The sequence below is a fragment of the Pseudophryne corroboree genome, chromosome 6, assembly GCF_028390025.1.
Source record: "Pseudophryne corroboree isolate aPseCor3 chromosome 6, aPseCor3.hap2, whole genome shotgun sequence".
Taxonomy (NCBI): Eukaryota; Metazoa; Chordata; class Amphibia; order Anura; family Myobatrachidae; genus Pseudophryne; species Pseudophryne corroboree.
In genome coordinates, this window is record NC_086449.1 from 139,629,257 (window position 1) to 139,644,067 (window position 14,811).

The 14,811-nt window shown below is 45.3% G+C and overlaps 1 protein-coding gene across 1 annotated transcript in view; it reads left to right on the top strand.

The window, feature by feature from the left end:
• YKT6 (YKT6 v-SNARE homolog) overlaps window positions 1–3,074 on the top strand; it is a 94,103-nt gene extending 91,029 nt beyond the window's left edge. Inside the window, exons 7-8 of the mRNA XM_063931909.1 lie at window positions 1,585–1,686; window positions 2,069–3,074. Coding sequence (XP_063787979.1) covers window positions 1,585–1,686; window positions 2,069–2,104 — 138 coding nt within the window. The 3' untranslated portion in view covers window positions 2,105–3,074. The remainder of the gene's footprint in view (window positions 1–1,584; window positions 1,687–2,068) is intronic.
• Window positions 3,075–14,811: the final 11,737 nt, after the last annotated feature.

The window sequence follows — 14,811 nt, forward strand, 5'->3', positions numbered from 1 at the left end:
GGTTAGTGTATGTAGATGAGGTCTCTGCACACCTAGGTTAGTGTATATAGATGAGGTCTCTGCACACCTAGGTTAGTGTATGTAGATGAGGTCTCTGCACACCTGGGTTAGTGTATGTAGATGAGGTCTCTGCACACCTGTGTTGGTGTATATGGATGAGGTCTCTGCACACTTGTTTTAGTGTATATAGATGAGGTCTCTGCACACCTGGGTTAATGTATATAGATGAGGTCTCTGCACACGTGTTAGTGTATATAGATGAGGTCTCTGCATACCTGGGTTAATGTATATAGATGAGGTCTCTGCACACGTGTTAGTGTATATAGATGAGGTCTCTGCACGCCTAGGTTAGTGTATATAGATGAGGTCTCTGCACACCTGGGTTAGTGTATGTAGATGAGATCTCTGCACACCTGGGTTAGTGTATGTAGATGAGGTCTCTGCACACCTAGGTTAGTGTATATAGATGAGGTCTCTGCACACCTAGGTTAGTGTATGTAGATGAGGTCTCTGCACACCTGGGTTAGTGTATGTAGATGAGGTCTCTGCACACCTGGGTTAGTGTATGTAGATGAGATCTCTGCACACCTGGGTTAGTGTATATAGATGAGGTCTCTGCACACCTAGGTTAGTGTATATAGATGAGGTCTCTGCACACCTAGGTTAGTGTATGTAGATGAGGTCTCTGCACACCTGGGTTAGTGTATGTAGATGAGTTCTCTGCACGCCTGGGTTAGTGTATATAGATGAGGTCTCTGCACGCCTAGGTTAGTGTATGTAGATGAGTTCTCTGCACGCCTGGGTTAGTGTATATAGATGAGGTCTCTGCACGCCTGGGTTAGTGTATATAGATGAGGTCTCTGCACGCCTAGGTTAGTGTATGTAGATGAGGTCTCTGTACACTCCTAGGTTAGTGTACATAGATGAGGTCTCTGCACGCGTAGGTTAGTGTATGTAGATGAGGTCTCTGTACACTCCTAGGTTAGTGTACATAGATGAGGTCTCTGCACACCTGGGTTAGTGTATGTAGATGAGGTCTCTGCACACCTGGGTTAGTGCATGTAGATGAGGTCTCTGCACACTCCTAGGTTAGTGTATGTAGATGAGATCTCTGCACACCTGGGTTAGTGTATATAGATGACATGAGGTCTCTGCACACCTGGGTTAGTGTATGTAGATGAGATCTCTGCACACCTGGGTTAGTGTATGTAGATGAGGTCTCTGCACACCTAGGTTAGTGTATATAGATGAGGTCTCTGCACACCTAGGTTAGTGTATGTAGATGAGGTCTCTGCACACCTGGGTTAGTGTATATAGATGAGGTCTCTGCACGCCTAGGTTAGTGTATGTAGATGAGGTCTCTGCACACCTGGGTTAGTGTATGTAGGCGCATAGTACGCAGGAACAACTGTGGCTGAACACTGCAAATAAGCAATAGAAAAGAATAAATACCACAAAGGAGTCGGTAGGAGGCTCACAACACGCACAAGAGTGACACACAAGGCTTTGCTATGTATACATTGTGATGGAGAACTGTGCCCTTTCCTCATTGTGTAAGTATGGTGTTTATTCTGCTGTTCTCAGCACAACACTATGGAGTCCTTATTGCAGCGTGGGGAGAAACTGGATGACTTGGTCAGTAAATCAGAAGTGTTGGGAACCCAGTCCAAGGCCTTTTACAAAACGGTGAGTGTTGATGGGGCTATCTGTGGCAGATGCACAGACCATGACGTATGGGGAGGTCAGCTTACATAGCCTGAGTATTGGGAGATCGTTCTGAAGGACAGGATACTACATTGGCGGGGTATGAAGTTATTCAGTATTTTTTATTATTTTTTATTTTATTTTTTTTACTGTGGGAAGAGAGGCTTAAGATATGTAAATGTAGCTCTGAATGAAAACACAAGAACAGCTGTTTTGCAACAGTCTTTTAGCGTAGATTAGAAGCATGTTACCCAGTATATGTAGTATTGTACTATATTATCTGTATATGTAAGATATAGGTGGACATCTACTCATTTGATAACCTATTGTGACCTTTCTCCACTTCCCCCTATCTGCATTTTAGGCACGGAAACAGAATTCATGCTGTGGGATTATGTGATGTGACAAACGCTGCGGAGAACGGACACAAGACAATGAACACTAAGACATCAGGGGGCTGACGTACCAAATTGGCCGTTATCCAGTCCTTCCATCCCCACCAGGGGGCAGTACAAGCAGCACTGCCATCAGATCAGTTCTATTTTTACAGTCATTTGTGACTGGGGGGGATGGCTTGTTAGCATAGACTGTTGATGTGTTCCTCATTTCTACTGCAAGACCTAAAATTCCAATAGTTTGCCCCCCCCCCTGTCTTGAGTAACATGCCCATGGTGGGGGAGTAATGTGACCATTATATGTTCAACACAAACATTCCTCTGATGTGTAACGTGATCCGATTGTCACCAAACATCCTATATGTTAAAAAGCTCACCAGGCTTCAGAGTGATGTTCAGTGATTCTGTAATATGTTTTGCAGTAATGCTACATGGATTGAACCCCAAAATGATCTCCCTTTGAGGGGATATGGTTAATCGTCAAGCCTGCTTTGCCCTCTAACAATCATGTTTAGTGTAATGTCATTTTAACCCTCGTATTTTCCATACAGCAAGATATCTCCCAATTGCATTAACCTTTTAGTATTTGGAGAGTGGCAATATTGCCCCCCTTCCATCCTCCTGGAGCGCCAATGCTGTAAGGGTTATATCAGGAGAGGAAATTAAAGCATCTGAACATGCGCACTCCACAAATTAACCCTTTCTTCATTAATGCCGAAGATCTGAAGTTTCTCTCACCACCTCGTCTTATCCAAAAACTGTTCAACAACCGATGGATTAAATCTCTCTGTGGACCTACTTGATGTGGAAATGGTTAATTCACATGCTGTATAGATAAGTTATTAATGTATTTCAGTGTATTTTTTTTTTTTTTTTTTATTCTGATCTCCAGTGAATATTATGTTTTGTTGTTTTTTTTTCAACTCTTTCTGGCAAAAAATGTATTTTAATAAAGATTGGTTAAACTTTTCTGTACCAAGTGCTGGATATGATGATAAAACACATGGGTGCGGGGGTAATGTATTGTGTAGTAGTAAGGTCAGAAGTTCTGTTCAGATGGATAAATAGGAAAATGTGCCTAGGAGAAAGCCTCGGCCCCTGGATAAGATTTATTTGGTTAAATTTAGCAATGTTTATAATCCATACTTAGCAGTGCTGCAACACTTCCATAATGTCCACCCACCATATTGTTAAAAAACTGAGCAAATTAAGCTTATTATGTCACCAGTAAAAGTTATTGTGGTTCTAGATATCCATATCTAGGAGCAACATACAATAATAGGACAGACTTGGAAGTACAAGGACACAGGGTGAGAGTTACAAAACTCATTATCTAATCGGGGCAAGGGGCAGTAAGTCGTACATTAGCAGTCACTAAATGGATTTGAGCCAAGACCAGGAGCACATGCTCATGAGAGCATACATACCAAGTAGATGGGCGTCCAGTTGGAGGGTGAACTGTGTACACAGTGATTGTTGTTGTTTTAAGAAGAGGGATGGTAGGCTTTACCAAAAACTTGTCTTTGTGCATGTTTGAAGCTAGTGGTATTAGTGCAATGGATAGATGAGAAGGCCCTGGAAGGGGGTTGGAACACTGAGTTCTGTTTTGGTCATGTTTAGCTTCAGCGAGCGCAGGGACATCCATGACGAGATGGCAGAGAGGCAGGAAGAATCAAAGGAAAATATGGAAGGAGAGGAGGTGGTAAGGCAAATAGATACAGGTTGAGTCTCCCTTATCCAAAATGCTTGGGACCAGAGGTATTTGGGATATGGGATTTTTCCGTATTTCGGAATAATTGCATACCATAATGAGAGATCATAGTGATGGGACCTAAATCTAAGCACAGAATGCATTTATGTTACATATACACCTTATACACACAGCCTGAAGGTCATTTTAGCCAATATTTTTTGTAACTTTGTGCATTAAACAAAGTGTGTCTACATTCACACAATTCATTTATGTTTCATATACACCTTATACACACAGCCTGAAGAACATTTAATACAATATTTTTAATAACTTTGTGTATTAAACAAAATTTGTGTACATTGTACCATCAGAAAACAAAGGTTTCAATATCTCACTCTCACTCAGAAAAGTCCGTATTTTCGGAATATTTGGATATGGGATACTCAACCTGTATATGGAAGGTTTGAAGGGAAAGGGGTGACCAACAAGTGTCAAAGGCAGCAGACAGATCTCAGATGGTGAGAACTAACCATTGGCTTTGGCAGTGGGACAGTTTCTGTGGACTGGAAGGGACAGAAGCCGGGTTGATGAGGGCCTAGAAGGGAGTGGGAGGTGAGTCAGATACAGACAATCTTCTCTAAGAACTTTGAGGCATAAGGGAGGAGAGCTATTGTATGGTAGTTAGATGGGGAAGTCGGGTTCAGTTTTCATTATTTATTTTTGTTCCACAATCCATGGAGAAAAGGTACCCTCTTTTTGCATAAGGAAGCCCCTATTGATTGTGATCTACAGATTCATATTACTTTAAATAAAAGTATTCGGTACATTTGAGCTCATGGCACCCCTTTATACAGATCATGGTAGAATATCAGTAACTCTTCAAAAACCTATGACCAGTTCTCTTTTGCTGTTATTTGCAAACATATGCTTTTGTATAGTAGACAAACTAAAACCTTTTTTTTTTTTTTAAAGGGTTATTGCGCCACCTACTGGAAACTATGGTCTATTTCTATAAAAAATAGATTATCCTGGCGTCAATAGAACTATAATCGCAAAAGACAATTGTGGAAATTGCTGCTGCACACCTCTTGAGAGTATTGCCAATTCTCTCAAACAAACATAGGAAAAGTAGTAGGTGGCACAGCACACACAAGTACAATAACCAATAAATAGCAAATAGCTTATTTATTAAAAAGCATGAAATATAGGTTCTGCAGCGCCCAATTACAGAGTACATATGTACATAATCAAAACAGGAAAACAGTGACTTACAGTTGAAGACAATATAGGACAAGTACAGGGTAACTAAGCATAACTACACCAGTAGACAACATACAAATAAAGTTTCCAAAAAACTGCAGGATTTGGGCAGTTGAGGATTATTAAAGTAAGAAAAGGGATAGGCACATGTGGGAAGAGGGCCCTACTCGTGAGAGCTTACATTCTAAAGGGGAGGGACAGATAGACAGGGGTGACACAGATGGGGTAGACCAAGCATGGGTCAGAGGGTTAGGGTGAGATTTTGCTGGGTTTGGTAAAGAAGTGGGTCTTAAGAGACCGTTTGAAGTTCTGTACGGAGGTGTGGAGAGTTAAAGAATTCCAGAGAAAGGGAGCAGCATGTGAAAAATCTTGGAGATAGGAGTGGGAGGAAGTAATCCGAAGACAGGAGAGTCGGCGTGCATTAGCAGAGCAACGAGGACGGGTGGGAGAGTAAAGGGAGATAAGGTGTGAGATGTAAATGCTAGAAGAGTGGGTGAGTGCTTTGTAAGTGAGTGTGAGAAGTTTGAATTGGATTCAGGAAGGGAAGCCAGTGAAGGGCTTGCAAGAGAGGGGAGGTGGATGTAATGCGTTAGGTGAGGAAGATGAGCCGGGCTGCAGCATTGAGGATATATTGGAGTGGAGAGAGGTAATTGTCAGGGAGGTCAGTTAGGAGGAGATTACAGTAATCCAGTCTGGAAATAATCAATGAGTGAATAATGGTCTTGGTGGCATCCTGGGTGAGAAAGGGTCTTATCCTGGAAATGTTTTTTTTTTAGCTGAAAATGACAGGTTTGTGAGAGGTGCTGAATGTGTGGTTTGAAGAAGAGGGAGGAGTCGAGGATTACGCCAAGACAGCATACGTGGGGGCTAGAGGAGATAGTCGTGCCACCAACGGATAATGAGATTGTGGGAGGTGAGGTTGTGCACGAGGGTTGGAAGATGATCAGCTCAGTCGTAGATATGTTGAGTTTAAGAAAGCGCTGGGTCATCCAGGAAGAGATAGCGGAGAGGCAGTTGGAGGTATGAGTGAGGAAAGCCCTGGAGAGATCAGGGGAGGAAAGGTAGATTTGAGTGTCATCGGCATAGAGGTGATATTTGAAGTTAAAAGAACTGAGTTCACCTAAAGAGGACGTATAGAGAGAGAGAGAAAAGGAGAGGACCAAGAATAGAGCCTTGGGGGACGCCAACAGTTAGTGGAAGTGGGGGGGAGGTAGTGTCATGAGAGGAGACAGAAAAGGAACAATCAGAGAGATAGGAGGACAGCCAGGAGATGACAGTATCACGCAGACCAAGAGAGTGAAGGATTTGCAGAAGGAGAGGCTGGTCCACAGTGTCAAAAGCAGCAGAGAGGTCAAGAAAAATAAGCAGAGAGTAGTGGCCCTTGTGGTTGCATGGAGGTCATTGCAGACTTTTGTGAGGGCAGTTTCAGTGGAGTGAAGAGAACGGAAACCAGACTGGAATGGGTCAAGCAGTGAGTGAGAGGAAAGAAAGGCAGTGAGGCGATTATAGACAATACGCTCAAGGAGTTTGGAGCCAAAAGGGAGGAGAGAGATGGGTCGATAGTTGGAGAGGGTGTTTGGATCAAGGGTAGCTTTTTTTAAGAATAGGAGAGACAAGTGCATGCTTGAAGGCAGAGGGGGCAGTGCCTGATGAGAGGGAGAGATTGAGAAGGTGGGCAATATGGGAACAGGCAGAAGAGAGGTAGCGGAGGAGGTGGGAGGGGATAGGGTCAAGTGGGGGAGGTGGTGAGGGGGGAGAAACATGACGGCCATGACTTCCTCACCAGATACATGGGAGAAAGATGTCAGAGTTTTTGAGAGGGGAGTGGTGGCAAGGGATGGGTGGTGGCTGGTGGGATGTGATGTCCTGACGTATGGAGTCAATCTTGGATGTGAAATAAGTGGCAAAGTCAAGAGTAGACAATGAGGAAGGGAGAGGAGGTGGTGGTGGGCAGAGGAGGGAGTTAACAGTGGCAAAGAGGCGCCAGGTGTTGGACGACTGGGTAGAGATGAGAATTTTGAAGTATGATTGTTTAGCGAGGGAAAGGGCAGCACTGAAGGATGAGAGCATAAATTTGAAATGGAGGAAGTCTGCCTTAGAGCGTGATTTCCCCCACTGTCGCTCGGCAGTATGTGAGCATTTTTGTAGATATTTGGTGCATTTAGTGTGCCAGGGTTGAAGTGTTGATTTGCAAGGGTGAATAGTGGTTGGTGGAGCAACAGTCAAGGGCAGAAGTAAGAGATGCATTGTATAGGGATGTGGCTTGTTTAGGGCATGTGTGAGAGAGAGAAGAGTAGAGAGAAGTGAGTCGAACAGGGAGTCAATAGCCTCAATGTTACACTTAGTGATGGTAGCCTTAGGAGGAAGAGATGGGGAAGCAGAGATAGATAAGTTGAAAGAGAGCAGGTGGTGTACCCTAGGCAAAGCTTCAGCCTAGTGTCCCCTAACCTGCAACCACTCCCGGAGGGGAGATGCAGGTGGCCTCTAGGTAAACTGGGGCAATTGTATTTTCTCATACGTCCTAGAGGATGCTGGGGTCACATCAAGAACCATGGGGGTATAGACTGGATCCGCAGGAGACATGGGCACTTTAAGACTTTCATATGGTGTGACATGGCTCCTCCCTCTATGCCCCTCCTCCAGACTCCAGTTTAGAATCCGTGCCCAGGCAGACTGGATGCACACTGAGGAGCTCTACTGAGTTTCTCGGAAAAGACTTATGTTAGGTTTTTTATTTTCTTCGTGGGACTTAGGGGAGAGAAGTCAGACCTACTTCTGTGAATTTAAAGGCTCCGCTTCTTTGGCTACAGGACACCATTAGCTCCTGAGGGTTTGGAACACTAGGTATGCCTAGGGGTTCGTTCCCAGAGCCCGCCGTCACCCCCCTTGCAGAGCCAGAGGTCAGAAGACAGGTGAGTAGAAGAAGGTCAGAAGACTTCAGTGACGGCTTTGAGGTACCACACAGCGATCGCAAGCTGCGCGCCATGCTCCCACACATAGCGACACTACAGGATGCAGGGCGCTGGGGGGGGGGGCAGAGACTGGCAGAGAGTGTTTTAAGTGCCAAGGCACTAATTCCGGACCCCCACCAGTATAAATATGTTAAAAAATAGCGGGGCTGAAGCGCGCCATTAAGGGGGTGGGGATTAGACCTCACAACTCACATCAGCGCCATTTTTCTCTCCTCAGAGGTGTGGAGATGCTGGTCCTTCCTCACACTACTGTACATATAACAGGGTGAAAAACGGAGGGGGGGGGGGGGGCACAGTTGGTTTGGTGCAATATAAGTTAATTAAAGCGCTACAGGTCTGAGGCATTATATAAGGGTTTCAGAAACGGGATTTAGCGCTGGGTTGTGAGCTGGCAAACTCTCTCTGTGTCTCCCTGACAGACTTTACTGTGGGCATGTCCCCTATAGCCCAGTGTAATGTCGGTGGGTGTTTGGTAAACGTGTGTCGGCATGTCTGAGGCTGAGTGCTCTTCCCACATGGCCGACCAGGGCCGGACTGGGATTAAGTTCCTTAAACTGGAGTCTGGAGGAGGGGTATAGAAGGAGGAGCCAGGTCACACCATTTGAAAGTCTTAAAGTGCCCATGTCTCCTGCAGATCCCGTCTATACCCCCATGGTTCTTGATGTGACCCCAGCATCCTCTACGGACTAAGAGAAAAGAATTTACCGGTAGGTATTAAAATCCTATTATTATACATATTGGGCCAGATGTACCATCCCTGGAGAGTGATAAATTTCACGGTGATAAAGTACCAGCCAATCAGCTCCTAACTAATTTTTCAAACACAACCTGTAAAATGACAATTGGGAGCTGATTGGTTGGTACTTTATCACTATGCTATTTATCACTCTCCAAGGCTTGATAAATCTGGGCCTATGTCTGTGACATGGCAGTTAGCTGCTGATTGGCTAGTACCTTATCACCGTGAAATGTATCACTTTTCAGGCTTAGTACATCTGGCCCATTCAGAGAAAACGGACAACACTCAAGGACTTTTAAAGTGATAAGGTATATTGTAAAGAAAGTCACAAAGTTTTGTGACTTTGCTGACCATATACTTTCACTTTAAAATTCCCTGAGTGTTGTCTATTCTTAATGTATACACACTAGCCGGCATGTTAGGAATCGTATAGGACACTGAGGCCATTTTCACTTATTTTTATGTATACTGTATATGGGGTCTGGTGGGTATATTTAATTGGGGTTGGGTATGGAATACCAGCTGTCAGAATACCAACCGCGGCATTCCAGACCACCATAATCCCAACATTGAATAAAATAAATGAACCCTACCCTTTACCCTTCCCCTAACCCTCCCTCCCACAGCTTAAGCCTAACCCTCCCTGGCATACTGACATTCAGGATGCCGGCTGCCAGGATTCTGGCGTCAGCATTGTGACAGGTGTTGTGATTCCGACGCCAGGATTCTGAACACCGGCATCCCATCCACCAGGATGCCAACTACATCCCTTTAATTCTATGTGTACTGTATACATACATATACAGTATACTCACAGACACACATATACTTGTATGCTCCCTATTGTGTTTCATCCCTCCATCTGTAAGTCCATTACTAACCCCTCTCCTCCATATGTACTGTGTTGTGCCGCAGTGCCTGTGTTTTCCTTATTATGCTGTTTACAAGTGTAAACCCCCCATAATGCTGTAAGATGTGTGCTGTCTGTGGTCCCGGAGATCCCCCATGGGTTACTTACCTTAAGCTGTTATCTTGTTTTCCCCTCGGCATTGGCAGGAAACCTCTTGCAGACGGCAACAGCATTACAGGGGCCTGGAGGAGGTGCATCAGAGCTATGAGGAGCAGCCGTGGGGGGCCCTCAGGAGTCATAGGTACATCCGCCTCCTATGTGCCTTCACATGAATTGATGTTACACGTGTCGGCACAGAGGAAGCGCTGAGGTACTATGTGGTACAGCCTGATAGCGACAGCTGCATCTGATTAGACCCGCAGCAGCAGCCAGCGCAGTGTAAGACGAGGAGGCCGCATACAGAGACATCCTTCAGTATTTTTGCTAGATGAATTCAGTGGTGCCCTCCAGAGACTGGTGCCCCAAGGCAGCCGCCTAAAGCTGCCTAATGGTAGAGTCGGCCCTGGGTGGTGGTCAGAGAGGGGAAAAGGGGAATTGGAGAAATCAGAAATATCACAGCGGCGAGTGAAAACCAGATCCAGTGAGATTCCGTTCACATGGGAGGGTGAGAAGGTCCACTGGGAAAGACCAAGTGAAGAGGTGAGGTTAAGGAGTCTAGAGGCAGGTGATTTTGTGGGTTATCGATAGGGATGTTGAAATCACCTAGAATAATGGAGGGAATGTCAGAAGAGAGGAAGTGAGGTAGCCAGGAAGCAAAGTTGTCGAGGAATTTGGAGAAAATGCCAGGTGGACGGTAAATGACAACAACTCGAAGATTAGTAGGTTGGTAGAGGCATATCGCATGGAAATCAAATGTAGAGAATGTAAGGGATGGTTCTGGAGGTATAAGTTGGTATGTGTAGTTAGAGGGTAAAAGGATCCCAACACCTCCCCATGGCGAGCCCCGGGTCGGGGTGTGTGAGAATGTGAGGCCCCCAGCAGAGAGAGCAGCAGGAGAAGTGGCATCATAGGGAGTAATCCAGGTTTCTGTAATGGCCAGGAGATGCAGGGAATTGGAAATGAAAAGGTCATGAGTGGGGGCCAGTTTGTTCCAAATAGATCTGGTATTCCAGAGGGCACAGGATAGGGGGTAGGAGTTTGTGGGAGAGATGTGAATGATACTATCAGGATTGCTGTAGCGTTGAGGTAAGATTGATGTGGAAGGAAGGGATATAGAGGGTGTAATGATGGTGCTGGGTTCTTGGCAGGGCCGGTTTGAGCCCTCTCTGCGCCCCGGGCAGGAAATGGGGGTGTGGCTTAATACAGGGGGCGTGGTCATTTACGCCCCCTGGACAGTAGTAGCGCCGCTTAACTGCTGAGCGGTGTGCGATGACGTAATCACGCACCGCACAGCAAAAGGTCCTCTCCACGAAGGGAAACTAGACGCGTAGCGTCTAGTTCCCCTCACAGGGGACACAGTGACAGACGCACAGCAGGGGGACACAGCGTGCAGCGGAGGGCACAGCAGTGGCGGACCTTGCCATGGTGCGGCGCCCTCCGGATGGCGCTAGCGCCCTCCGGAAGGCAGCGCCCCGGACAAGAGTCCTGCTTGCCCGTGGCAAGATCCGCTACTGGTTCTTGGCTAGGAAGGGAGACTGCAGGAGTGAGGCAGGGACACCACACGCTGCTGAAGCTACGCTCCATGAGAACGACTGTTCCTGCTATCTATCAATACATAAGATCTAAGAACATTCCCGAGAATGTTCACAAGACATTATATACGAGTTGCAGATTGTATGTGTATATATATATATATATATATATATATGTGTAGTATGGTATGCCGGCGGCCGGGCTCCCGGCGACCAGCATACCGGTGTCGGGAGCCCGACCGCCGGCATACCGACAGCGTGGCGAGCGCAAATGAGCCCCTTGCGGGCTCACTGCGCTCACCGCGCTGCGGGCATGGTGGTGTGCTACGCGTGCCACACTATTTTATTCTCCCTCCAGGGGGGTCGTGGACCCCCACGAGAGAGAAAAGGTGTCGGTATGCCGGCTGTTGGGATTCCTGGCGCCGGTATACTGTGCGCCGGGATCCCGAGAGTCGGCATACTGAAGACCACCCCAATATAGATATAGATAGATAATCTATGTTGTATGTATTGATACACCATGAAAAAAAAGTCTTTATCTAAATAGACTGAATCTCAACTACTGTGCAGTTCCAAGTCACACAATAATTACTGCACTACAGAATCCTGCTAATTAGTGCTGCTCTGTCTCAGATATGTTTATGGGCTATACAAGTCACTGAGACACTTCACTGTCATTGGGAACAGTGCTCCTGTCTGTGATCAGGTGAATCTGCAGCTTGTGCAAAGGAATGCAGGAAAACTCGGTGGGGAATATGACAGATAATGCTGTAACAGGGCAGTGCTTCAGGATATCAGTAACTGTAGCTAAATGATGATAGTCACGGCAGTGTATAACAGACAATCTATCCGCTGTGATCACATAAGACTCCTGCTGAAGATGCAGACCGTCCTGTAGATAAGGGGGCGGTGATATTCCTGACATCTGGCTCAGGCTGTAATTCTGGTCTGGCTGGTGTGCAGTCAGCCCTGTGTGCTGGGGAGTGCACTGTGGGGGTAATTCTGAGTTGATCGCAGCAGCAAATTTGTTAGCAGTTGGGCAAAACCATGTGCACTGCAGGTGGGGCAGATATAACATGTGCAGAGAGAGTTAGATTTGGGTTGGTTATATTGTTTCTGTGCAGGGTAAATACTGGCTGCTTTATTTTTACACTGCAATTTAGATTTCAGTTTGAACACACCACACCCAAATCTAACTCTCTCTTTAGTCCCTGTAAGTGCTATCAGGTCCAGCACGGCCCCATGCTGAGGACAAATGTGTATGGACAGTGTGAAGCCAGGTAGATGGTGCAATAATGAGTAAAATATCCCTGCAGCAATTCCAGGAGAGTCTGAAGTCCTGCAGGAAACTAGGTGTATTCCAGGCTTAAGTTAGAAAGGTGATTAGGTCCTCACATGACGCAGTTCCTAAATTGTATGTCTCACTCGTTTTTTAGTCTCCATAACCCTTCTCTTTTGAAAATGTAAATTTGGGTGGGTAATATACAGAAAAATGACTGTTGTGGATGGGAAAATAGGCCCCACGCAGGGTTGACGAATACATTTTATGCGCAAGGTATAACACGTTTAGCGTAGGAAGCATATGTTACCAGACATGGCTCATTCACACCTACTTGCTATTGATCGTGACATTTCCAGCTGCTAACTTCTGACAAGTGCTTTCAAAATATGATGAATAGTTTCTTAAGGGCATATTCTCACTGTAACACTTTACAGTTTAGTGATGCATTTAAAACTTGGACACACGCTATGACCTGTTGCTCAAGCGTTTATGCCGCCTCCAACTGGTTGCAGTTCTAAAAGCGCAATACAGCTAAAGAAGATGCATTAAAACACATTAGCATGCTTGATGCATGGTTTCCAGTTGATCATTAGCCATTCTCACCATGCAGTGGTTTGAACAAGCCCTCAATGTTGAATATAAAATTGCAAGAATAGATTTTCGGTGAGGAATCATTTGCAAGAAACAAGTTCTAATGAGAGCTGCAGGCTAAAATCTCTATACTGTTTTTTTAAAATGGGATATTAAAAAGTGTGTCCAGTAAGATTTGTACGAGACCCCACCTTCACCAGTCCTGTATATGCAGATTGTCAGAGGATGGTCCCCTGTAATGAGATGTTCTCAGGAGTAATGTCAGCAGTGAGCTTGTGCAGGACAGGATGTGACAAGACAAACAGGAGAATACCAAAGCCTGACATCCGAAAAGAGGACTATAGGTCACATGTGCCTGTGCTGGGGCAGGTCATAAAAGAGAGGATAAATGAGTAACTATAACACCGCATGAAGCCTGTCTGCTGTAGTCTCCCTTTCTATGTACCTTTTTCTGTGCTTTGTCTCTATTTAAAAATAAAAACAAACAATGTGCCTATACAGCACTAAAGTCACATATACACTGAAATGCAATGTCAATGTAGAACATATATATATTTGGGCAACCTGGTAGTGACCTTATACTCAGATAAATTCATGTTATAGGGAACCACCATCCCTGTTTTTTGGGGGTAAGCAGACGCCCTATAGGTTCCCGAGAGTGTCAGTATTTTTATATGTAGTGTTACATTATTTATTTATGGCTTCTTATCATTGGTACTAAACACAAGTGGCACAGTATTATTTTTTCATCTATATATATATATATATATATATATATATATATATAGAAAAGAATTACTGCGCCACTTGTGTTCACCAACGTATGCGTTTCCTAAATTGTGAAATGTATCATATAGATAACTCTGACACTCCCTAAAAAAATTTTTTTGTAGTAATTTAAAAGGGTGTCTGCTTACCCCCAAACAGGGACGGCGGTTCCCTGGAGCATAAAGTAAATATACAAATGGGGGGGGGGGGGGGGGGGGGGTTTAGCGACCAATGGTGTCTTAAAAATGATTGTCAGGTTCGGTCTGGTTTGTGTCCCCGGAGGGGGCGCTAGTGGGTCAGTGGAGGTAGGATGGAATAAGTGAGGAGACTGGATTGGATTCCCGCGCATGTGCGCAATGTTATTTATTAACATAAAAGTTCACACAATAAGGCAGCAGAATAATGTGCAGGAATAAACAATAAAAAGTATGCAATGGAAATGGTGCAGCTTGGAAGCTGAGAGTCTATGGAAGGAATGGTAATATGACAGTATGATGGATAAGTCCACTGGTGTGGAAACCAGAGTGGTTTAAAACGTGGAGCCAGCAGAGATGGTAATAAATGTATAGCAACCTGGTAGCAGATGCAGGAGACTCACGTGAATGTTCACAGTGCAGTTCGTTAAGCACAGGCAGCTAGCAAGCTGCTTCATAGGTGAGGTGATGGAATGCAACTGGAGAGAGTCTCTACTGCTGAGGCTGAAGCACACTGTGGTTGTAGACAGGTGTGGAGCCAAATACAGATGCAGGGGTTGCTGATGCTTGTAGTTCCACGGAGCTGTAGTAGGATAACCAGGAACACGGAGTAACAAGCAGGTAACCAGGAACACGGAGGAACAGGTAGGTAACCAGGAACACGGGAACTGG